Source organism: Lodderomyces elongisporus, chromosome 2 (genome assembly GCF_030384665.1).
Source record: "Lodderomyces elongisporus chromosome 2, complete sequence".
NCBI lineage: Eukaryota > Fungi > Ascomycota > Pichiomycetes > Serinales > Debaryomycetaceae > Lodderomyces > Lodderomyces elongisporus.
Window position 1 is genome coordinate 1,469,616 of NC_083674.1, and position 25,300 is coordinate 1,494,915.

Here is a 25,300-nt window from a genome sequence, read left to right on the forward strand (position 1 = left end):
TTAACTAGCTATGCAGTAATTGTTGCATAAGTGCCCGAGATTGCAAAGACCAACGCCATTATTACACAAGCTTGGGTGATTGTTCTCTGCCAGCTGGAAATCTCTAAACTGTTTAACTCCAAGTAGAATAATAATGGAAGGGCAAGGCATACAGTATAGCAGATTGCGCTTCCAAGAAAGGAGACAACTTTACCAAAAGAGCTTAGCATCAACGCCAATACGAGGAGCACACTGCAAAAAGCCAACCTGGTTATGACTCTCAATATCGTATTCAACTTGAAAAAAGAATTAGTTTTTTGTCTCAATCCGCGATTCAGATGTGGTGGGTATGATGGATTCGGAGAAGATGACAACGAAGGGGACGAAGGAGGAGGAGGTATCGGTTGTGGCATTGATGGCGTCAATCCCAAAATTTTTTCATACGACGTAATGATTGGTCTCGTCACCAAAGGCAATTTAGAAATGGGCAATATACCCATTAACAAACACAACGCTTTGTTGATCCATTCAGGATAATTTGGATTTTGCATTATACTCTTGATAACAGAATCATCAACTAAGGATCCGTACATCAAATACCCAGTGATACCTATAGCAAAATCCAATACAAAAGTAACGGAAAAAGAAATATTGCTCGTTTTGCTAAACTTTGTAGGATGTCTCATGTCACGATATAGTTCGGGAAATACAGGATGACCACCCCATGGTGCCATAAAAATACCCAAGCTGAATAGTAATGAGGGGAAGTTTTGTGGCCACAAGTTTGTTGGTGCAAACTGTAAAAGCGAACCGGGCGATTCATCAAGGACAAACCCACAGGCAATGATGATACCAATTATACCAATGGTGCACAAAATGCCAAATAAGCTAAATATTGATAGAATACTCAATGGAAGTAAGCTTGTGAAAAACACTATTGTAATGATGATTAATTTGAGTAATTGTTTATGAGGCCAAATAATGGCAAAGCAGTCGCTAAATAGAATAATCATCGAGAGTGAAGCGCCTAGCAAGTCCAATATAAAGAATGAGGTGACAAAGATGGCAAATGCTTTCCCACCATAAGCAAAAGATATGTCGCCGTAAGTCATCAAGTTTGGGTGGGCACGCAAAATTCGGCCAAGATATTTTGCAGTCAAGTTGGTGCTCAATGCCGATCCTACTAACAACACACATCCACATATCCATCCACTTAGATGAAAACCAAAAGGGATCGACAAGTTCCCTATCCCCACTAGCGTGTTTACTGAGTTAAATATAGTTTGCGGTGCTGTTGAATTGCCCGCCTTAAGATTTAATGAAGCAAAGCTACTCAGATTCGAAAGTGTGGGTAGCAATGGTGTGGTATCGTTCATTAACTCATTGGATTCAAAAGGCCCTGGAAGTTGATTTTTAACAGGCGATTGCTGTCGGTATCGATGTATGTCTTCATGTTCTCGTGATTGAATTAGGTCATAATCTTGCATTGCTGGTGAAGTCCCATCTATCTGCATTTCCTCGTCTATAACTGTTTCTTCTGAGATTGATGGACGTCCTCTTCCTTCATTGCTAATTAGACTCGCATACGTGGGTCGCCGTTCTGTTTGAGATTGGTTAGCTCCTTCATTATTATCACTATCGTCTGACTCCAATAAGGACGACCCGGTGTAGTGCTGAGCCCGAGAGTATGAGGAAGCAAAGTTGCTAAGGGAGTTGGCACCGCCATACTCCATAAACGACCGTCGTCTCTCTTTGGGGACTTTAACGCTATTTGACGGCGGTTCGGGCATAACTGGAAATTGTGAGTCTCAATAGGGCTTCAAATCAAAAAAAAAAAAAAAAATCAGAAGATGATATTAATTTCGAAATTGAAATTTGAGTGGATGAAAAAATTGTTGTAATTTTCAAATACTAGGTGAAGGATTTGCGTATGTAGGCAATCTATGGGATGGTCAAAGTATCAAAAAAAAATCGATACTGAGAAGATTGATGTATAAAATCAACAACTTGTCAAAGATATAAACAGAAAGAAAAGAGCAACAGAAAACTAAAAGAGAAACAAAAAGCACTTCAAAGAGCTTATAATGTGTTGGTTTTTTTTTGGAGAAAAATTTCACAATTTGAAATATTTTTATTATCGAGGTTTGGTTTGGTAATCGTGCGATACCGCGCTAATTTTAATCGCAAGCTTCTTTAGCGGAATAATCGAAACACGCGAGATAAGAGTCTTCATTTTTTTTTTTTTTCCATTTTTTCACTTTATTTTTCTTCAAAGTCCGCCTTCACTTCCATTTCAAATTCCAAACATTATTGTCTCGTGTTTATTTAGTTGTTTTGCTTGTCCTTTAATCAATCTATCTTTTGATACTTTATTATCAATGTAGTTTTCACCAGCTTTTTATTGTCGTTGACAGATACGCAGGATATATTCGAACTTTTCATTGATGGAAAACCTCCAGCTTACATTTGCTTAAGTGAAACAAAAAAAATAATAATCATAATAATAATAATGATAATAATCAAGAATAAGATATAAAGAGCCACCAGTTAAAATGTAAGATGCAGAATGTAGCTGCAAACTGCACGGTATTCTGATTGACTAAGCATTGGGTTGCAACGCTTTTAAAGAACGCTGTTTTGAACCTGCGAGATTCGCGAGCTGAAATAGTATACTATTATACATTATCCAACTCGCTCTTGCTTATCTTACACATCCCAATTCAAATTATTTTACTATTATTTTTTTCAAACGGTTAGGCTCCCCGACTTTGCAAAATTGTAGGTGTAATTGTAGTTGTAGCTGGAGCTGGAGCTGTAACCGGAGCTGGAGCTGTAGCCGGAGCTAGAGCTGGAGCTGGGGCTGTATCTGTAACCGGAGCTACGAGATAGTTCGCGATAAGACGAGAAAAAGCTGAAGACCAAAAGAGCCCATGAAAAATAATGGAAAAAGAGAAAGAGAGAGAGAAAGAGAAAATTCAACAATCAAAAGAAAATTGGATTGTTGTTGATATTCAAAGATGGAACTGGTAATGTCAAACTATCAAGATGCAATAAAATGGATTTGCTAACAACTTCAGACTAACTTCAGAGTAACAGTTGCTAAAACAACACCATTTTTCGTTTGTGATTACAAAACAACAACAACAACAACAACAACAACAACAACAAAAGCAACAGCAGAACTCTTTGTTGACCAACATATATCCAGACATTGTCTACGTTGACTTTAGACCAGATACTCACCGCGACTATGAAATATTCATTCAAACATAAAAGAGTATCTCAAAGAGCTTCCAGATGAGATTTACAATCTCAAAAGTGTCGTTGTTATTGCCTTTTTTTTTTTTTCGAAAGTGATGTTGGTGGTGGTAGGGTTAACTGTTACGACATTTTTTATTGTTATAAATTTTTTCACTAGTTTATTCAAACATTGGGAAGTCACAAGCAAGTTGAGCATACTTTCGTTAGTTTATTTCCTTCAACATCAATTTATCAATAGTTATAAACTTACGAAATAATTACAGCGAAAAAGCTAAAGCCAAAAGCCAAAAGTCAAAAAAAAAACTATATTGAAAGGGAATCTTGTTTTTTAATGCAAGTCGAAGCAGAGAAATGTCTGCTTGATCATGCTGAATCATGCCCTACCACCATGATCTACTACGTGCAGGTTTCTTGTCTATCATATTTTCTTCTTTTCCATTTACAAAAAATTATAGTTGAGGTTTACCTGTCTATCAAGTCATGCATTCATGGAAGTACTTCTAGAATATACAGCTTGGAGAACCCCTAACTATGTCAGATAGCTTGGAGTTCAAACGCAGGGTCAACTTGGTGCAAACCAATGAAAAACACACCTAAAACTATTTAATAATAATAATAATAATAATACTAATACTAATAATACTAAAAATAATAAAAGCATTATCGGTGGCGAAAGAATTATTAGTGAAGAAAAAGCAAAAAAAAAAAAAAAAAATTTAAACTGAGCAAAAAGTTTGTTTACAAGAAGTCAAAACAACGTGGATGTTTTCAAATTTCATTTCAAATTTTAGCAGGTATAGGTTCTAAAGAAAATCCAGGAAATAGTACAACAAGTGTGAAAAGAAAAGAAGAAATAATAAATGATGAAGCATATTCACGCCTAAAAGGCAATTCATTGTTTTTTTTTTACTGCTAATATGAAAAGAGATTTACCTGTCAAGTTGCCATACAATTAAAAAAACAACAAACCAAACGAAAACTCAAACATAAATTAGACATAATCTTGCTCAAAGTAACTGCAAGCAAGGTCCAGTTTATCCTTTTTCTGACTACCGAAAATCATGTTAACTTGATGTAAGTTAATCACATATGATTGTTTTGAAAGAACAGAATTGACATATTCCTGGAGGGGTAAGTAAATGAAGTATTCTATGGGAATGGCAAGCAAATGGATAATTGGGATAAGAAGCAGTTCACGATTTTTTTTTTTCAGTATAGGTGAGACGATTTTCAACCCAAACAAATAAATAAGCAAAAAACAAAAAACAAAAATCGTGCCACTCTTTAAGCTTTGTCTCCAGAAAAAAGCAACGCCAGCAACAAAAACAACTACAACAACAACAATAACAACAATTAATCTCAATGACGGAAAGGGACCAATAACTCCCCCCGCCCCCCCCCAATTCTTCTCTACTTCTTGTTTTTTTATTTATTTTTTGCCGAAACACAAAAAACCTGTTTACATCTTGCAAACTAAACTGAAGATTTCTTGTTGGAAATATAATAATTATGTTTGCTTTCCAACTTTCAGGCGTGTTTTGGCCTCTAGCAATGGGCTTTTACTTTCCTCGTTGGTTTTTAATTATTTTTCATTATTTATTTTTCAATTTTTTTTTTGTTTTTTGTTATTTTATTTTATTTTACATTCACAAACTTGGTATCTCAAGGTACTAGTTGTGTAATTTAATGAGACAAGATTCAAAGATAGAGAAGAAAGCAGAATAGGGCAGAGAACAATATGGCACATCAAAAACGATGCTGTAAAAGAGCAGACAGTCAATGGAATTGGAAGAGAAACACCTTTTTTTTTTCGAGTATTCACTGAAAGAGCGATATGAATTGTATAAATGATTAATTTGAGACAAAAGAAAAAATAAATTCTTTCACTACATTTTTCAAGAGGAAAAGGGTAGAAATAATATCATCTTTGGCCTGTTTGTTTTTGTTTGTTTTCGTTTGTTTGTTTTTGTTTGTTTGTTTGTTTGTTTGTTTGTGGTTAGCTAATCTTTATTTTCTTCTTCTTTCTTTTCTTTTCTTCCTTCCCTTCCTTTATAATCATTATTTTCTATTTTTGAGTTCGTTTCGTTTGGTTCAGGTATTTGGTTCATGCTCCCTTCCTCCTCCTCCAAACCACCCCCCCTTCTTTCCCATAGAAAAATACCTCCTATGGCGCACGCAGATTTATTATTATTTCCTAAGATTTCAACTTTACCAAAACGAAAAAAAAAATATTTTTTTATTTATTTTTTGTCTATCATTCTTATTTGTTTTTTTTTGAAGGTTAAACACTGGGCTTTTAGCTCTGCAATCAATTAGATGACTCCTCAGGTCTAATAATTTACCAATTAATATGTCATTGAGAAAGAGGCAAAATTCTTTCATAGGTGTATAAGGATGGTTTTATTACGCTAAGTCAATTGAAAAAGCAAAAGTAGCAAACTATTAGGTATAATTCTGATAAAATAGAGGCAACGAAGGAGAGAACGGGAAAAGAACTTATTATTATTATTATTATGATGATTGTTCTAATGATTATTATTATTATATTATGCTTACTATAATTATGATTATTATTATGATTATTATTATTATTATCATCATCATCATCATCATCATTAATATCGTGGACAGCTTTTTTTATAACGTTGGGAAACTAGCCTATATAAACATACTACCCTTTCCTTCACAAATATTCTCCTTTGGTCAAGATAATTCTTGAGTAATCATATCAATATTAGACAAGAAAAGATACAATTTGCTTTTTTTTTCTTTTCTTTTCTTTAATTTTTTGATACTGCTCCCATAAACAAAGACCGAGAAAGGTTGAGCATACTTTAGCACGGTTTGATCTAGTAAGGTTAATTTTAATCCAGCTGAAATATATTTTGCACCAAATCGAAAAAATCTCAATTGTTGAATACCAGGATTTCTGTCTTTCAAGGAAAGCATACCTACTGGTTCATTTTTTTTTCCTTCCCCTCCTCATATTCAGAGATATTTATTTACTCCTTGTTTTCAACATAAAAATACCTTGCACCAGTTATAAGCTTAAAGAGTAGAAGTGCTCAACTTTACTCTTTCCCATCCAAGATTTCAAACTTCCTAATTTTCACTTTTTATTTTTATTTTTATTTTCATTTTCATTTTCGTTTTCATTTTCATTTTCATTTTTTTATTCATTTTTTATTTTCGATTTTTATTTTTTTCATTTGTTAATAAACCATTGTTCAACTATCAATCATTTATCTTTCCATTGCGATATCATCCAGATTTTCCTTCAGTAGGCAGTTGCAAATTCCTCAAAATTCCACTTAATTGTTTTTTCCTAACTTACCCCATTTCCTTCTATAAGATACACAGTGTCTTGATACTTTTCGATACCCCAAGATTTGAAATAAAGATATACCAAGAGAACTATTTGACTTGTTTTATTTAAACTATTTTTTGTTGTGAAAATAATCTACATACTAATCTTTGATTATAGATGAACGAAGTTATGACTACACCGACAAATGCAAATTTCTACAGCCAAGAGCTTCCTGGTGCAACGAATGGAGATGCAAACACAGCCAGCAGACAGCAAAACCAGCTTCAAACTTTGAACAAACAGCACTTGACCGAACATCTGCAACTGGGTGTCTCTAACCCCACTCCGGCACAATCTTCTGATGTCATTACTCAACTGTTGAAATCAAACGGTAACCAAATACAATCAGGTGCAGGCATTGGTGTTGGTATTGGTGCAGGGGTTGGTGCGGGTGTTCACGGTGTTCACGGTGTTGGTGGTGTTGGTGGTGTTGGCGGTGGTGGTGCTGAGGCTCCGTTGTCTTACCAACAATATGCGGTATCTAATCAACAACAGATGAATTTGCGACCAACCAAGAATTATCTTCTTGACTATTCAAATTACTATACCTTGCAAAATGGTTATCCTTCTAATATCAACTCTGAATTTGCAAATCCAACCTCAAATAATGTAAATAACGGTAATGGTGGTACCGTTGCAGACTATTCCAGCTCAAATGCTACTGTAATTAGCCCTTCGTTCCTGATACCAACAAGCATCCTGGCCGAAGCTCAAACATTACGGGCCAAACAAATGCAGCATCAACAACAACAACAACAGCAGCTGCAACAACAACAACAACAACAACAACAACAACAACAACAACAACAAACTCAGTCTCAATACTCGCCAAATAATTACCCTCCACCCAATTTGTTTTCTTCCGGTCAACATCACCAAGAATACTTTTCAAGCCATGCAAATAACTATGTCTCACAACATCAACAACAAAGCTTACAGCAACCACCACCTCCATCTTTACCACCTCAGCAACAATCACAGCAACGGTATCAGTCGAAATTTGCAACAAACCAATCAGTATTACCGCCAACCCCACAAGCACAAACAATGGTACATCCAATAAAATCTCATCTCGAACTTGTTGATGTAGCATCTCATGAACAATCACAACAGTCACAACAATCACAACAGTCACAACAGTCACAACAGCCACAACAATCACCACAATCACAACAGGCTCAGCAGGCACAACAACTACAACAAGCACAGCAACAAATGCTAGTGCAAGCATTTGGAAGTCCTAGTGCCATGTTATACTCGCACTCATCCATTCCACTGTACCAATTGTCATATTCTTCTGCCATTCCGCCCAACCCTCCCAATCCTCCAACAATGTCTATGCCAAACTTTTCGGCTCAAATACGAAACCAACATCTGCAGTTTTTAAAACAACAAAAACAGGCACAACAGCTTGCTATGCCCTATGGAGACCAACTGATTTCGTCACCGCTGACAAAGAGAGCAAAGCATCTGTCGACGTTTTCTAATAGAGACCAACAATCACGTGCAACTTCAATCAGCAGTAATATACCACAAATCGATTATCCCGAGAATGTTATTCGTCCTAAAGTTGCAACTACACGATGGGATGACGAAAATACTAATTGCTACCAAGTACGTGCCAGAAATATACTCGTATCTCGTCGTGAAGATACAAATTACATCAACTGTACCAAACTACTCAATGTTGTTGGAATGACGAGAGGTAAGAGAGATGGTATTTTAAAAACGGAAAAGGTAAAGCAAGTAGTCAAGGTTGGCTCTATGAATTTAAAGGGAGTATGGATTCCATTTGATAGAGCATATGAAATTGCTAGGAATGAAGGTGTTGATAGCATTTTGTATCCTTTGTTTGTCAAGAATATTAAGGAATATTTTTTAACAAAAGGTCACAAGCTTAAAAGCGAAGACGATTTAAGCGAAGAGCAAGTTCTCAAGCAAAATAGTGAAGAAGCAAATAATTATAAAATACTTGAGGATGCTGATTCCAGCTCTTTTGGAAAAAATAGTGGAGAAGATGAGGGTGGAAGAGTAGAAGAAGGAGAAGAAGATGCGGAAGTGGAAGATAAGGGAGAAACAGATGAAGAAGAAGATGATGATGAAGAACAACAACAACAACAACAACAACAACAGCAACAGCAACGGCAACAACAAGAAGAGAATGATGAAGATGAAGGAGAAGAGTGCACATCAAATGGGTACCCCACTTCGTTGAGTTCACTGGAGCCCAAGTATAGTACTGCGGATTATTTCGATCGGACATTGCATTCATCTGCTTTGAATGCTTCGAGTGGCAACAACAATGGCCACAATAATGGTCATGGTGGTGATGTTGGGGGCCAAAACGGTAATGTTGCAAAAGAAGGTTTAATTTATGGTGAAGCACTGCATGATACGCTGTTGCGGGTGCCCAAAACGCTTTGACGTGATTGTGCATAAATTTGCTGTTGTTTTTCGTCTTTTTTTATTATTATTTCTTCTTCTAATATTTATATTTTGTATTTTAATGCAGATGTTTTATTAAAAAAATGATATTGAAATAGTAGAAGAAGATTCATTGTATATATATATATATATATATAGTAGAACGGGGTACTGCAAGTCTAGTAAACAAAATTGCTATATTTATGCAATTCTTCTTTAATGCAAGCAATTGTGTCAAACTCGGTTTTTTTTGTACAAAAAAGATGCTGCATAACTCCTGTTTTTGTTCAATTGTTCGAGAAAAGAAATACATATAAATATATATACATTAACAACCTTTGAAAATATCTTTTGGCAAATCTGATGTAATGCTGGTTCTTTTTTTGTAAAATTTCAATAAATGGAAGTTGTGCAATGAGCTAGTAAAACTTTGTGTAATAAATATTCATAATTGTTACTAGCTTCTGCTTTAGCTATTCTGTTTAACGTATCATCAACATCATTGACGGCAAGTTTTATGTATAGTCCAATATATATTCTGTTCAGTGTTTGAGAACTTTTGATATATTACAATGTTGGGTATTTGGTTGCAAAAACAAAGAACAAAGAAAAGACAAGAAGAACAAAGAGAATTTCAAGCTTTGGCTGCAAGAACAATTTCTGCATGTAGTCACGTGAATGGAAACTTTGTGGGAATTTCAAATTATGATTTGCCCTACAAGTAGAGTATTCAAAAAAATTGTATTTTGTTTCTTTTATTTTCCACCCACCCTCACCCTTCTCTCTCAAGTTTGTAACTAAATTAAAGTATGATTATTGTTGATGTCAGGTAAAAAAGGAACAGTAGAAGGTGCTAACAATAGTCTATGTGTATGTGTGTGATGTGATGGGAAGAAAGACGAGAGTTGGAGTTGAAGGTTGATTAGTGGAAGTAGATGATTTACCAAGAGTATTGTTTTTCATTTCATCACAATGTTTTTTTTTTTTCACGATAACACTTCTACACACTTGTGAAAGAAGATTGGAGTATATTTTACTGAGTTAGTCAATACACACACACACACACACACACACACACACACAGATAGAAACACACAGACACACACCCTTACCCAGAGGCATATCAGTTCATTGATTGGTTGAATAACTTTACAGAGTCACAATTGCTTTTCTTTCTTTCCTTATTTATTTATTTATTTATTTCTGCTATTGCAACTCTTGTATTTCTGCTTGTAAAGAGTAAATTTTCACATCTTATATTATTTTGCATTCGCAAAGTGTGGATCTATTGCTTTTTTTTTTTTTCTTCCTCTTCTTAATCTTCTTCTTCAAAGTAAAATGGAAATAAACCAGAGCAAAGTCAAGGTGTAAAAAATGGGAAGAGGAGAAAAGGAGTATCTAAAGGTATGTTAGTAGACAATGTGCGGCTGTAATGAGTGCTCTTCTACACTTGCCTCTAAACGGCTTCGATGTTGTATTCCTCACAATTGTAAATAGCTCTAAAGCCGTCTATCTCCGTGTATTCTAAATTTTCATTTTCCGTTTCCCTTTTCCTTGTCCGTTATATCCGTCACATACCCGTTATACTTGTACGTCCGTATCCGACCCGATTTCTCGGTTATCCACAACTCATGTTTTTTTTTTGTTTTTTAATTAAAATTTCTATCCCTTTTACGAATGTTGTGGTTTCTGGCTTATACGGTACTCTTTAGCCAAGTTGGTTCATAACGATGTACTTTCCTTAGTTTTATCTTTTCGTCATTGGGACAGAATAAAGATGAAGTTGATCATCGCTGATGAGTATAGTACATATGGTGGCTTAGTCACCCACAAGAATAGATTTTGTTAGATTTGAGTTGACAGAGGAAAAAAAAAAAAAGTTTATACTTTAAAGCGAAGCGCCATATCGGATAAATTTAATACATGAAAAAAAGCGGATATATTTGTACATATATATTTGTACATATACAACTGTTCACCAAAATCAAAGAGTTCATTCCCGAACTTAAACGCTTACGTAAACATTCTATTTTTAGTGCAAAAACTCTGAATTCTTTTTATTATTTTAAATTATTTTTATTATTTTTATCCAATTGGAGGAGGAGGAAGAGGAAGGGGGGGGGGGGAAGGCTGTGGGCGAAACCAGGGCTTTTTTACAGATTGTTGATCGAGATCCCTGTCAATTACTTTTAAGAAATAACCACCACTTGATGTATATATATTTATATTAAACATGCTAGTGGACACGAGAAAACAGGTATGAATGATGATAAATGTTATCGAGCAAGTTTACTATGTCAGTAGTGGCATGAAATCTTCCTCTTCTTCTTCTCCTACAATTTACTTGTCTCACACCATGGCTCTGTGTAACTGAGTACGAGGAATGCGTGCACGGGAAGAGAAGTTACAAAAAAAGAAAAAAAGAAATTTAAATAAAAAATAAAAAAAATAAAAACGCAACCAATTGTAAGCGGTGTCGTCATTTGATATTTCGTATTTGATGTCTTCTGCAAAACTTTACACATTTTTTGTTTTTGTCTTCAACTTTTCTTCTTTGTCTTTGCTTTTGGGGGTTAATTTTTTTTTTGGGAATTGAGACGGAGCGGATTTTATCTTTACTTTCTTCTTTACTTCTTATTTTCTTATTAGTTTTCAAACCCATCAATTAATCAACCTAGAATCCTATTCGATCTAAGCCATCATCAGTCACAAGTTTCCAACTGCTACAAGCTAAACTACTTGTATCATTTATTCAATTACAAATCGATATTTAAAACACTTGGAAAGACTCATCACACCTTTGAATTTTTTACTTTCAATTTGGTTCTTGTTTTCGTTTTTATATTCTTTGTCGTTGTTTCGTTCTAATCATTTGGGACTTTGCTTCTCCTTTTTGATTATCCTTTTGAACTGCTTTTTTTTTTTGTTTGGTATCAACTTTGTCAAGTTTACCTGATCTATCGTTCTACTTTGTGTGTGCTTAGTGACTTTTGTTTGTTCTTTTTTTAATAATGGACCAACTTAGACTGAGCATGCTTGCCGATGTGCAATCATGGACTCCTTCACACATGCCCACATCAACAACGTTAACGAGCATCGCTACATCCCATGCATCTGACTTACAAGTTACACTTTCCTCGGTTATTGCACGAGTAGCAACCGAAACCGATTTCGTCAATCTTCGTTCTTTATCCGAAGCTTATCGTGGTGCAGCAGCTTCATTAACCATCATCTCAGCAGAAAATGTGCTTGCCACTGCCACAGCTTCATCGGTGCAGGCACAAGCCACCCAGGCTATATTCAATGCCACAGTAAATTTAAAAGAGTTGGTTGACGAACAAAATCTTTATGGATACAACCCAAATTTGGGTGGTAACGCCTTCTTCCTTGCCATTTACGCCTTGATCTTTTTGTACACCGCAGTTATGTCTATTTGGTCAAGATACTGGTGGTATAACATCACCTTCTTTTGCGGATACGCCTTGGAGTTTATAGGGTTTTTGGGCAGACTTTTGGCTCATAATAACACCGCAGTGCAAAGCTACTTTTTGATGCAAATCGTGTGCTTGACCATTGCACCTGCATTCATTATGGCTGGTATTTATTTCCTATTTGGCCAATTGGTGGTGATTCACGGAAGGCAATACTCATTGCTTCGACCAATGTGGTATTCATACTTTTTCATAGCGACAGATGTCGTCTCGTTGCTCATTCAAGCAGGTGGTGGAGGTGCAGCCTCAGTAGCCAGTTCTGAACACAGAGATGCCAGCTCAGGAACAAACACAATGATTGCCGGTATTGCATTGCAAGTATTTGCAATGAGTGTGTTTTTAATCTTTTGGTTTGAGTTTTTAAACAGATTATACTTTAAAAATTCCAAAATTAAACCTCAAGACGGATCGACAGTGCAAAAAACCTCCTTGGAAAAGAGATCTATTGGCAATTATTTGAAGTTATTGTTCAACACCAAATCAGTTAGACAATATAGACACGAGCACTTGGAGCAATTTTACAACAAGAAATTTGCATCCATTCGACAACGGAAATTGTTTGACTGGATGCCATTGGCAATGACCATTGCTGTGGTTGTTGTATACATTCGTTGTATATACCGTGTGGTGGAGTTGGCTGAAGGGTTTGGCGGTTACTTGTACGAACATGAGCCATATATCTTGGTACTTGATGCCACAATGATTGCAATCTGTGGATTGATTTTCCTTCCTTTCCATCCAGTCTGGGTGTTTGGTAAAAAGAATATTGTGAAATTAGCAACAATAAAGAAAAACTTGGATGAGCAACCAGGGGAGGAGGAAAAGGAACAGCAAGAGAAAGTTGAAGTTGATGACAAAACAATTCGAGACGAGGGCGAGATAAGTAAAGAGTTTAATGAAGAAGAAAAAGGTTTACCTAGAGAGTTTATTTAGAAAAAGAATTTTTTTTTGGCATTTGATATTTATCATTTTGCTCTAAATTTATTATATATAAATTTTAATTCTTTATTTATTTTTTATTTTTTATCTTTTATTTTGAATTTTCAATTTCAATTTTCAACTTTCAACTTTATTCTATTCAATTCAAGTTTACTCCCAATTACTCCTGGAATAGTAATCATGTTTTTATCCCCTGTTATTGTGAACATAGGAAACATTAAAAAATTGTTTTCATCAATAGATTTGGATCTTTGCTAAATTCCGTTCTTCCGTATGTCTTTATAACAATTTCAAGAATTGTGCCCGACTCGAAAAGATCTACGCATCTTTTTTTTTGTTCCTTCTTCCTTCATGATAACAAACTTTTTTTTTATCAAAGTTTTTAATTATTTTCGAATCCTTTTTAACTTTAAATGTCCTTCCCCTTTTGGTTTGGAAGATCCGTTGTTTAGAGTGGAGGCTTAGCAAAGAAGTATTTTTGTTTAAATGTCACTGTCACTGTCAATGTGTTTCCAGCAACTTTCAAGTTAAAAAAAAAAAGAGGGAGGGTTTTAAAGTAAAAATAGTTTTTAAAACATTTTGCTCTGTACTATAAATGGTCCTTTCCCGTTTTATTTTTGCTTGTGTTTATATTTTGTTCTTCTTTTGCTTTTTCAAAAACATTGTGTGTATATGTTTGTAAATACGATTGCAAAGGCAATTGTCGATTTAGTACCAGCCGTTTTTTTTATGTGCTTACATAAGCGGAAAACCGTTTAAATTTTATAATCTAATCCATGGATCGACCCCCCTCACCCCTCACCCCTCACCTTCTTTCCCCCCCCCTTAAATATCAAACATCAAGAACTTGGCTATAAACTTTTAAAGAGTTCCTGAATTAACAATAACACCAAGATCAACGTAGATTCCTGTTGCATTTTCTTTTTCTTTTTCCTTTTCTTTTCAGTTTTCAGCCTGCCTATTTAATCGTTGGAAGTAGTCAATAGGCTGTGCCACATATTACGACATCCACTAATTGACCAATGCATTGAGAACAACGAGGCTATGTACTAAACAGCTATTTGAAAATCTCTTAAATGGGTTTGGAGAATGAAAAGGGATCGACATGGCCTAGATACCAAGATATATCTATGGTTGATCCAAAAATAACTAACAAAAAACAAAAAAAAAAGAAGAAAAGAAAACGGGAAAAGAAAAGGAAAACGAAATTTGAAAAAAAAATACAATCCCCTTCCATAACATATGGATTTGCTTTCCAATCTTGATTTGCATTTTGGTATGGGACTGATAATGTGTGGAGACATATGTTGAGGAAAACTAAAAACATCTTCAAAGTTCATCTTCCTTTTTGAAAAAAAAAAAACCATCAATATAAATACCAATCAAAAGCAGTAATATATGTTGCTATGTTGCCTTGTACCCAAACTTGTGATTTACTTTCACATAATCTTTTCTAAGCTCGACAGCCTTTGCAGTGGTTTAACCAACAGATAAACTGTTTTGCAAAAAGACAATAAAATAAAATAAGATAAAAAATACAGAATATAATCGCTTGAGAAGCTAAGCAAGGGAAAGAAAAATGACCACTTCAGCTCAGAATATTTTGACATGGATTGTTCCGCCCTGGACTACCTCGCTGATGCCAACAGAGACCACATTGAGTAGTATTGCATTATCGAATGCTTTAGCTTTGAAAGCAACAATATCTTCCGTTATTTCTCAAGCAGCAACCGAGACAATATCTGGCAACCTCCATGGCTTATCCAAAGCATATCGTGGTGCTGCAGCATCATTGACCATTATTTCTGCTGAGCAGGTTTTGGCCACAGCAACTGCCCCAGCAATTCAAGCTCAAGCCACCGAGGCTATATTCAATGCTACCATCAACTTAAAAGACTTGAGTGCAAATGATAGTTATTACCACTACAATCCAAACTTGGGAGGTAACATACTATTTTTCATTGTATACGCAATGATTTTGCTTTACACGACGGCAATGGTGTTTAAGTCTAGGTATTGGTGGTACAATGTAACGTTCTTTTGCGGATACTCTTTGGAAGTCATTGGTTTTTTGGGAAGGGTATTGGCACATGACAATAACAATGTGTTCAACTATTTTATTATGGAGACCGTTTGTTTAACCATCGCACCTGCATTCATCATGGCCGGTATTTATTTCCTTTTTGGCCAGCTTGTTGTTATACATGGGAGACAGTATTCGTTTTTAAAACCCATGTGGTACTCGTACTTTTTCATTGCAACAGATGTTATTTCTTTGCTTGTTCAGGCTTCAGGTGGTGCTATTGCTTCCGTTGCAAGTAATAATGGCGATAGTGCACAAACAGGTACAAATATCACGATTGCTGGAATTGCGTTGCAAGTCTTTGCAATGTCTCTTTTTATCGTTTGTTGGTTTGAATTTTTGAGCAGGATTTATTTTAAACATACCAGGACCCACGGCAACGAGTTTCATCAAGATCACCACATATTGGCGAAAAGAACTTTTCTCGGTTACATAAAGTTAATGTTCAACACCAAATCAGTTCGACAATATAGACACGAGCACTTGGAACAATTTTACAACAAGAAATTTGCATCCATTAGGCAAAACAAATTGTTTGACTGGATGCCATTGGCAATGACCATTGCAGTAATTGCAGTATATATACGTTGCATTTACAGAGTGGTGGAGTTGGCTATGGGCTATGATGGTTACTTATATAAGCATGAGCCATATATCTTGGTACTTGATGCTACAATGATTGCAATCTGTGGTTTTGTATTTGTGCCTTTCCATCCATTTTGGGTGTTTGGTGAAAAGAATATAGTTAAATTGGCAACGATAAAGAAAAACTTGGATGAATTTGAAGAAGAAGAAGAAGAAGAAGAAGAAGAAGAGTTTGAGGGAAATGCTAAAGTTGATGTCGACGACAAGACCGTAAGTGAGGAAACAGTGATGGGACTGGTCAAAGACTCGGTTGAAAATAGAAACACACATTTTCAAGAGCGCATTTAGGAAGTGGGATATTTAAGAGAGTCTTTTTGTCTCTCTTTTTTTTTTCTATTTGGTTGGAGTTTTTATCTTTGTTTTGCCTGAAAGCATCCGTCAACAGGACGATGCTTGTTAATTTTATTTTCATTATTTCCATTTTTATTATTTAGTTTTTATCTGTATGATTTTGTTTGGTTGACTCTTTTTTTTATACTGCAATATCATCTTCATTCAACCCTTTCGTAAAAAGTATACTATCTTCACCACTAGAAGATATCCACCGTGAATTGTACACTCGCGATGTTGGATTATCTATACTGAATTTGTGTAAAAACAGTGCTATAAATAGATATCATTGTAAATTTTCAGTCAACATTTAAGAAGAAAAAGAGGCGAAGCTTATCACAATTCACCAGAAGTCCTTATTTTTTCAATTAATTCTTTCTATTTCCTTCTTATGTTTTCTTTTGTTTTGACATACATGAATATATATTGGTCAAATGTTTGAGTGGGGTTACAAGCTTCAGTTTCAAGAGCTAGCTTTTAAAACTTTGCATTTATTCTCTTAAAGTTCATCCAATGAAGTATAAACATCTTCGTATTTCGTTTTGTTCATTCTACTTGTTTTGTTCCTCTATTTCTATCCTCTTTATTTTCATTTTTTTGGGCTTTTATGATGCTTGAGAGAAGCAAAAAAAAAAAAAATAAAAGAGGGAACGCGGTTGAACAACTAAATTTCGATATTCCGAGATTGGATTAAAGAAGCACAGCCACAACTGGTTCATCACCGATAAAACCTCACATCCACCAAACCTACTCATCCTTGGTAGGAATCCAGGAGACCGTGTATGAAGATGCCTACAAGACAATTTATATCTTCTCTCTTTTGTTCCAAGACAGTTAATCGTCTTTAGTTAAAAATTAACTCTATACAGATATAGATACCCCCATCCTTCCAAGTACAATATATGAAATCTCATTTGTTATTCCTTTACCATTCTCTGATTGCTACCTTTTCCCTAGATTCATAAGCGGCTGTGTTGAAATTACAACTAGGTCTTTAACATTTGGCACGAAAAAATGAAAATTACAGCTTCGTGAACAACAAAAGTCTTCTTCCAGCCATTTTACACAGATTACTGGTCAATGCTCTGTTGTTCCTATGATTTTATTTTAATTTAACTATATCCTTCACCTATTTCTAACAATAAACTACTTCTAACCACTTCTAATTGTTGGTTATATGTGTTCTTGTGTTTACGCTGTTGACATTATATTGAACGGGACGGGGCTATGCTTCATCTTTCCGCGGTCTTGTGTAAGGAACTCAAATGCAAAAAAGGGTAAAAGGAGAAACAACATCAAGAAAAAGGGGGTGGAAGAGTGAAAGAGTGAGAGAGTTAGTGAGAGTGTGTGTGAGTGTGTGTGTGAGTGTGTGTGTGAGTGTGTGTGTGTGTGTGTGTGTGAGCGTGTGTTTTTGTATATGTCTGTTTATTGATCCTGTCCCACCTCGCCCCATCTCTCTCTTACCAAAACAAGTTGAGCAAAAACACAAAGGATAAGTACAAGGGCTGTGCTTTTGAAAAGAATATTGGGCTTTAGCTCTCCACTTATTTCATATTTTTATCCCTATTCGTGTTTTGTAAAAAAAAAAAAGAATTGCAATTGCTATCTCCATAATGTTTACTATAAATAATGGTGCTAGAGGATCAACTTTTTCATTAAAATAGTCTATATTCTGTCATTCAAAACTTTGTATCTGAGCTTGCAAATTTTACCAAACTGAACCATCAACACACAAATACTTTACTTTCTCCTTTCCAGCAAATTTTTTGTTTCTTGTTTTTACAAAAAAAGAAAAGTCAGGGTTAGCAAAGACCAACTCAACAAAGAACAAAATAATAAATAAACAAAAAAAAACAAATAGAAAGGATTAAAATTAAAAAAAATTAATAATACGGGCAAAAATGAGTCCTGCTACAACAGATATTTCCAGGTCGCAATTATCTGCTGCCGTCGCCAATCTCGCGATCAAGATCAGAGATTTGGATGAAAATTACAATTTTTATTCCTATAATCCAAATTTTGGAGGCAATGACTTGTTCCATACTATATATATGTTGATATTTTGGTACACTGTAGGAATGTTGTATTACTCAAGATATTGGTGGTACAATGTGACATTCATTTGTGGGTTTGCTTTGGAAGGTATTGGTTATTTGGGAAGAGTGTTGTCTCATAATAAAGGTGATGTGCTTAGCTACTACATTATGCAATCAATATGTTTGACTATTGCACCTGCATTTATAATGGCCGGTATTTACTTTTTATTTGGCCAGCTTGTTGTTATACATGGAAGACAATATTCGTTTTTGAAGCCAATGTGGTATTCGTATTTCTTCATTGGCAGTGACATTTTTTCATTGCTAGTACAATCATCTGGTGGATCTCTTGCTTCTACAGCAAGCAGCGGTGGCGGTAGTGCTCAAATGGGTTTGAATATTACTGTTGCAGGAATAGTGTTGCAGGTAATTGCAATGACTGTGTTTTTAGGGTTCTGGTTTGAGTTTTTGAACAGAGTTTACTTTAAACATGCTGAGAGTTATGATTATAACCAACAAGGATATAAAGTACCAATGACTAGATCGTTTGGTAACTTTATAAGATTTTTGTTCAACACCAAATCAGTTAGACAATATAGGCATGAGCACTTGGAACAATTTTACAACAAGAAATTTGCATCCATTAGACAAAACAAATTGTTTGACTGGATGCCATTGGCGATGACCATTTCAGTTGTCGCGATCTACATTCGTTGCATATACAGAGTCGTGGAGTTGGCTATGGGTTTGGACGGTTATTTAAACACACACGAGCCCTATATTTTGGTTCTTGATGCTACAATGGTTACTATTTGTGGAATAATATTTGTGCCTTTTCATCCGGTCTGGGTTTTTGGTAAAAAGAATATTGTGAAATTGGCCACGATAAAGAAAAACTTGGATGAAAGTGATGAGGAAATGGGAAGTCACCATGAATTAGATACCGTTTACCGCGAGTACTTTACTCAAGAGTGGGAAATGGACTCGAACCAAGACATGGGCATGAGAGATGAGCAAATACACCGTAACGCATTATGATTTGCTCTGGAACAACAATTTTTCTTTTCTACAAGTAGATATTTGAGTTCAAAATGTTTCTATAGCTTTTTGTGTTGGTTAATAAATAAATAAACATATATACCAACAATTAATGCACACATAAATACATAAATGCATACATACATCCATCCATCCATACATCCATACATCCATACATAAGTAATCACCCAACCCGGCACACACTCACTTGAATGGATTCATCTGCTTATAAACCGAAAATTGCAATACCAGCCCAGCCTCCCCTCCTCCCGCACCTCCTCTTGTATATTTTTTATTTTTCAAAACTATCTCAAATAGCAATGTTAGTTTGCAAAGGCTCTTCCTCTTGTTCATATTCAATCTCAACTCTAGGCTTTCTCTTTTTCTTTTGCTTCTTAGAATCCTCTGCTTTCCTCTTCTTCAGTTCACCTTCGTCTTCACCATTGTCATCAACATCACTCTCATCCTCGCTTTCATCTTCGCTCTCATCAGAAGAAGAATCACCCAACCATTGCTCTAAATCTTCCATATCAACCAACTCATCGTCACCACTATCCTCAACGTATTCTACTTCACCCATATCGTCTTCGTCACCACTTTCCAATTCAACTTCATCCTCATCATCATCAAACTCCTCCTCTTCCTCCTCCTCTTCTTCATCCTCACCAACTTTACCAAGAACTTTTCTCCACACATTTTCATCGACATTCAATGGCTTATCGCCATATGCACCACTTTTTAATCTTTCCAATAACTCTTTTTCAATAGCTTTTTCGATTTTGGCTGCTGCAAGTGCTTTTCTTTCTCTATTCTCTTCTCTCCTCTTCAACTTTGGTTTCACTCCTACCATATGTCTTTCTTCTTCGTTCAATGCAAGTCTTCTCTCTGTGATTGCAACTTGTGTGAGTCTCGTCAACCGCTGTTTACATTTATGCTGAAGAAACTTTTGCCAATATTGTAAATGATGATCAATTTGCTTCAATGCTTTGTTATAATTCTTGGAAAGCTTGATCCTTTCCCACCACCTATTCGGCATGTGAGCACGTTCAGCGGTCTTCATATATAGATATAGTTTCCCGCCAACGTTTTTCACAGTGGCATATCGAGCATTGGCAAGGGGACATGATTGTCTAGTACATAATCCACTGACGTTGTATTCATTTCGACAGAAATTTTGTTTCTCCGTCTTGAGTTTGAAAGCGCAAAATTGGTGATTAATCACCTGCCAAATCACTTCATCAGACATGGCTTCAGATTAATTTTTGGTAATTGTAGTGCAGGTTGTGACAGATGCTTGAAGATGATCTATTGAATATGCAATATTATTCTTGCAATACCAGTTATATAAATGATAATGAAAAAGCAAAAAAAAAAAAAAAGGAAAACTCAAAGAAAGTTACTGAAACACCTATAATTTGTTTCTTCAAAAGGTATTTTTCAAGTACTGTGATCTTTTCCACTTAGTGTAGTTAGACAAAGTAGACTTAATGCTTGATTAATGGTTAATCTGAGATGATGATTTTGTCTTCTTTTTTGTTTTTTTTTTTGTCTTCTTCTTCTTCTTTTTTGTTGTTTGATAACAGTGTGTAGCACACCATCTTCCTCATCACATTTCAAAATTCGGATCTTTACTTTAATTTTTTTTTCTTTTTTTTTAAAAAAAAAAAAACTAAAGAGCTCACGAGAAGAGTTGGTAGCGCTTGTCTGATGCCTGCATATACCGTTACACAGTTTGAATAAGCAGGGAAACTATAGTATACATCCACTGACGATTTTTAGATATACCTACAATTATTAACATCCTTTCCAACATTGGCTAGCCGTGTAAAGTTATATAGTTAGTTCATTATATTACTGTGTATAAGTGAATACAGACATATTTATATATATATTTATATATGTATGTAGATTTCTAACCATTTGTATATAAATGGATCTATGTGTATATTTGTAATTATATGCATCACTTGTTCTTCTTGTTGCCATTTCGATAAACCTAACAATTTCCAATATGATCTCTATTGGCATCTTAATATCACTTCTAACCGAACCTACCCTAAGATCCTTCCCCATTCCTTTCTGCCCCGCTTCTTGCTTCATGTCAGACAAAACCAAGTCAGCTTCTTAGGCTTCTCGGTTTGCTCGGGACGGAAGGTCGAACTTTACTTTTTTTGGGTCCAACAACTTCCTTAAACACCGTCGGTTGTAACTCATGCACGATTCGTGAAAACGACATAATTGTAACACATACTTGGTACATATCTTTTCGCTCAAACAAGTCTACAGTTTGAAAAATTTCGTCTTGAGGTACCCCAATCAAGTGACAAAGCTGAATAAACCACGAAATGTTTTCCATCTGTACAAATGCCATCCGTGATGATTTGAATCTTAAAGTGGGGTTTTGGACCTTAGTTTCCCCTAGTTCCGAAACCAATTGTCCCAACTTACAAAGGATCTCTCCATCGTGTAAAAGCTCGGCTAGATCAAGTTCCTGGTAAGGCGTTGTTGGAGTTGATTGTTTTTGAAACAAGTCAGTGTGGTGCGGCAAGAGTGTGTACTCGAGATAGCGTTTGATGTCAGGTTGAATAGCTAGGTACCGCTGGGTTCTGCTATCGGATAGATCTGTATCGAGTGTTGCGTTCTTCTTTGTGGTCATTTATCAAATATGAATTGTAAGGAGGAAGTTTATTAAAGAGCAGTAGCTGGTTGTATTTAATGCAGTTAGGGTGTTTCAATTCAAAATCAAAAATAAGAAAAAGATAAGATAAAAATAAGATAAAATTTATAGAAAGATTCAGAAATTAAAAAAAATATATAAAGGTAAGCAAATATTCCACCACAAACAACCATTTACAAATTGTTGGTGGACCTCACAAAACCAGACTTTGTAATGCTTCTTTTCCTTTATCAGACCGTATTGCATTGTACTTAGACATTAACTACACAACCTTGCTAAACATAGCAAGGAAATAACTTTTATAATCTTAATTTTTTTTTTTCTTTTTACTAAAAATATTACTACAAAAAAAAACAACCAAATATACTATTTTCGATCCAATTGAGCAAGCACGTTAATTGTGCAATTGCTTTTCATAGGAGTACAAACCATTGATACCTCCTTCTAATTGGGCAGAAGCAGTTCTGAATTCAAATCTAACTTCTCCGTTATCGACCTTTTCTCTCAACTCTTTAACAGACTTAATACCAATGTCTTGCAAGGAATGTTGTAAACCATTGTACAAATATGGAACAAACTTGGTGATCGAACCTTTGTCAACAACAGAGCCACTGACACCTTGAGCAACAAACACTTTATCAGACTCGGAAAAGTATCTTGATGTCGAGGCATTGGCATTGATGCTGGTTTGTTTCATAGCAGCAACTGATCCCATACCTCTATAACTCTTCAATCTCTTACCGTCTCTATAGAAGTAGTCACCTGGGGTTTCTGCTGTACCTGCCAACAAACCTCCCATCATGACTGTTGATGCACCCAATGCCAAAGCTTTGGAGATGTGACCAATGTTTCCAATACCACCATCAGCAATACATGGCACACCAAATTTGTTTGCAAACTCAGTGACACCATAAACAGCGGTACCTTGGGGTCTACCGCATGCCATAACCTCTTGAGTAGTACAGATAGAGCCTGAACCCATACCGATTCTCAATCCATCGGCACCAGCCTCAATCAAAATGGCGGCTTGTTCTCTAGTGACAACATTACCAGCAATAACTTGCAACTCAGGGTAAGTTTCCTTGATCCACTTAAGCATGTTGATTTGGAAAACTGAGGAACCATTGGAGGAGTCGATAACAACAACATCCAAACCTGCCTCAACCAACTTCTCCAATCTTTGCTTATCTGCCTCCATAGTACCAATAGCAGCACCACACAACAATTGCTTAGAGTCAAACGATTTAGAAGCAATAGGATAGTCTTGGTTCTTTTGCAAGTCTGTCAAAGAGATCAAGGAGACCAAGTTGCCTTCAGAATCAACAATTGGCAACTTACCCTTTTTCGACTTTCTAAGGATCTCGTTACCTTCGGTCAAGGTGATGCCTTTTTTACCAGTGATCAACTCCTTGGTCATAACTTTACCAACTGTGTCGTTGTCGTGTTCGTGAAATTGAACATCACGAGAGGTAATAATACCCAATAACTTGCCTCCAACTTTACCATTGTCTATAAATGAAAGAAGAAAAAAATCAAGTTAGTAAAAAGAAAACAATAAAAACAATTTCAAAAGTAGACAGACTCATTCAGTTGCCAGGTTCAATTTCAGATATATAAAAGTTTCTCCCCAACATCGTTTGATGTAATATTCGGTAGAACGAAAGTTAATAAAAATTTATGGTTGTTCATCAATGCAAAAGAATCTGACAACTGAACATCTCTTCTTCTTCTTCTTCGTCTTCAATTCCTCAAGCTGAGTAACAAAATGTTACTTAAAATATATATATATATTCTTTTCTTTTCTCCATTATGCAAACATACCTGTAACTGGGAAAGTAGTGAAACCCAATTGTTTCTTCATCTTTTTGACCTCGCCCACTGTAATGTCTTCGGTGATGACTACTGGATCGTTGATAAAACCGTTTTCGTACTTCTTAACCTTTTTCACCATCTCCGCTTGCTCTTCAGCAGTACAGTTATGGTGAATAATACCAATACCACCCAAAAGCGCCATGTGAATAGCCATGACCTCTTCAGTAACAGTATCCATAGGTGATGAGACAAATGGCGCATTCAAAGTGATCTTCTTGGTAAGTTTACTCTCCAATTTGACATCGGAGCTTGGAAAAGAAATAAGTCCCGGTAAGATCAAGATATCGTTATAAGTCAAACCACCGAAATTGGTTGAGTCGACCAAGTCTTTGACAGACAAGCCATCTTTCTTGGAGTAATCCTTGAGATATGAGGTTGCTTTTGAAGCGTCGAATGACATTGTGAATTGAAAGTAGATTAAGAACGATTAGGACACTGGCCAACTAGGGTATATGTGAAAGGGGCAGGCTTTGCCAAAAGAGAAAAGAAGAAAAAAAAAAGAGAAGAGTAAAGGTTGTATTTTTTTCCATCGAGCTGAAAATTTTATAGTAATGTTGGCAGCTGTCTCTTCCAAAGAGATGGACATTACACAAAAATTAATAAAAAAAATTTATTATATAGTGGCAAGGCTTACTAAATATTCCGTAATATCAATCAATTGGTAGCGCTAGATTATTCGAAGTAGAGATGACAAGATACTTTTTCTTGAAAAATTGGGTTATCATTGACTGTCCTCCGAAGGAAGAGATACTAGAGATAAGGATACATAAGACACTGAGTTTTTGGGTAAATGTCGGATAAGGATGACACTTATGGGGGAATAAAAGTATACTCAGAAGCTTTGCAGTAACGAGACCAGGACGCGTAATTATAAGTAAATAAACAAAATAGTCACGGCGTCTTTGTTGTTATAAGCTTGTTCTTTCATTGTTTTTTTTTCTTTCTACTTTTCAAATTATTTTTCTCTACTGTTTGTTCTTCGGTACATCCAGTCTACTAGTATTTCATACTGGGATAATCCAATGTATCTCTCTAGTTGGTTTGATTGATTCTCGACATATCATCGTGGTAGCTCTGTAAATACAAAATTCAAGTTAGTATTCAAGGTCAAATAAATAATGATAATCGAGATATGTTGGTCAGTGTAGCGGTTCTTTC

General features: G+C 35.5%; 8 protein-coding genes across 8 annotated transcripts; 4 read left to right on the forward strand and 4 right to left on the reverse strand. All coding sequences in view use genetic code 12, as the record gives it.

Annotated features, from left to right (window-relative positions):
• Positions 1 to 8: 8 nt before the first annotated feature.
• PVL30_001858 (uncharacterized protein) lies at positions 9 to 1,769 on the reverse strand (the record flags this gene model as incomplete). Its single annotated transcript, XM_001527010.2, has 1 exon — positions 9 to 1,769. The coding sequence occupies one exon, from the start codon at positions 1,767 to 1,769 to the stop codon at positions 9 to 11; it is 1,761 nt and encodes a 586-aa protein (XP_001527060.2).
• Positions 1,770 to 6,724: 4,955 nt separating this feature from the next.
• On the forward strand, positions 6,725 to 9,031 carry EFH1 (basic helix-loop-helix transcription factor; the record flags this gene model as incomplete). The annotated part of the gene is made up of 1 exon (XM_001527011.2): positions 6,725 to 9,031. One exon carries the CDS (start codon positions 6,725 to 6,727, stop codon positions 9,029 to 9,031), a length of 2,307 nt encoding a protein of 768 aa, XP_001527061.2.
• A 3,011-nt stretch (positions 9,032 to 12,042) lies between these two features.
• On the forward strand, positions 12,043 to 13,455 carry RSB1_2 (phospholipid-translocating ATPase rsb1; the record flags this gene model as incomplete). The annotated part of the gene is made up of 1 exon (XM_001527012.2): positions 12,043 to 13,455. The coding sequence occupies one exon, from the start codon at positions 12,043 to 12,045 to the stop codon at positions 13,453 to 13,455; it is 1,413 nt and encodes a 470-aa protein (XP_001527062.2).
• A 1,585-nt stretch (positions 13,456 to 15,040) lies between these two features.
• Positions 15,041 to 16,477, forward strand: RSB1_3 (phospholipid-translocating ATPase rsb1; the record flags this gene model as incomplete). The annotated part of the gene is made up of 1 exon (XM_001527013.2): positions 15,041 to 16,477. The coding sequence occupies one exon, from the start codon at positions 15,041 to 15,043 to the stop codon at positions 16,475 to 16,477; it is 1,437 nt and encodes a 478-aa protein (XP_001527063.2).
• A 1,943-nt stretch (positions 16,478 to 18,420) lies between these two features.
• Positions 18,421 to 19,593, forward strand: RSB1_4 (phospholipid-translocating ATPase rsb1; the record flags this gene model as incomplete). The annotated part of the gene is made up of 1 exon (XM_001527014.2): positions 18,421 to 19,593. One exon carries the CDS (start codon positions 18,421 to 18,423, stop codon positions 19,591 to 19,593), a length of 1,173 nt encoding a protein of 390 aa, XP_001527064.1.
• A 310-nt stretch (positions 19,594 to 19,903) lies between these two features.
• Positions 19,904 to 20,839, reverse strand: MAK16 (ribosome biosynthesis protein; the record flags this gene model as incomplete). The annotated part of the gene is made up of 1 exon (XM_001527016.2): positions 19,904 to 20,839. The coding sequence occupies one exon, from the start codon at positions 20,837 to 20,839 to the stop codon at positions 19,904 to 19,906; it is 936 nt and encodes a 311-aa protein (XP_001527066.2).
• Positions 20,840 to 21,709: 870 nt separating this feature from the next.
• Positions 21,710 to 22,249, reverse strand: SCP1 (calponin; the record flags this gene model as incomplete). The annotated part of the gene is made up of 1 exon (XM_001527017.1): positions 21,710 to 22,249. One exon carries the CDS (start codon positions 22,247 to 22,249, stop codon positions 21,710 to 21,712), a length of 540 nt encoding a protein of 179 aa, XP_001527067.1.
• Positions 22,250 to 22,664: 415 nt separating this feature from the next.
• Positions 22,665 to 24,542, reverse strand: IMD1 (inosine-5'-monophosphate dehydrogenase; the record flags this gene model as incomplete). Its single annotated transcript, XM_001527018.2, has 2 exons — positions 22,665 to 23,779; positions 24,092 to 24,542. The coding sequence occupies 2 exons, from the start codon at positions 24,540 to 24,542 to the stop codon at positions 22,665 to 22,667; spliced, it is 1,566 nt and encodes a 521-aa protein (XP_001527068.1).
• Between the last annotated feature and the right edge of the window lie 758 nt (positions 24,543 to 25,300).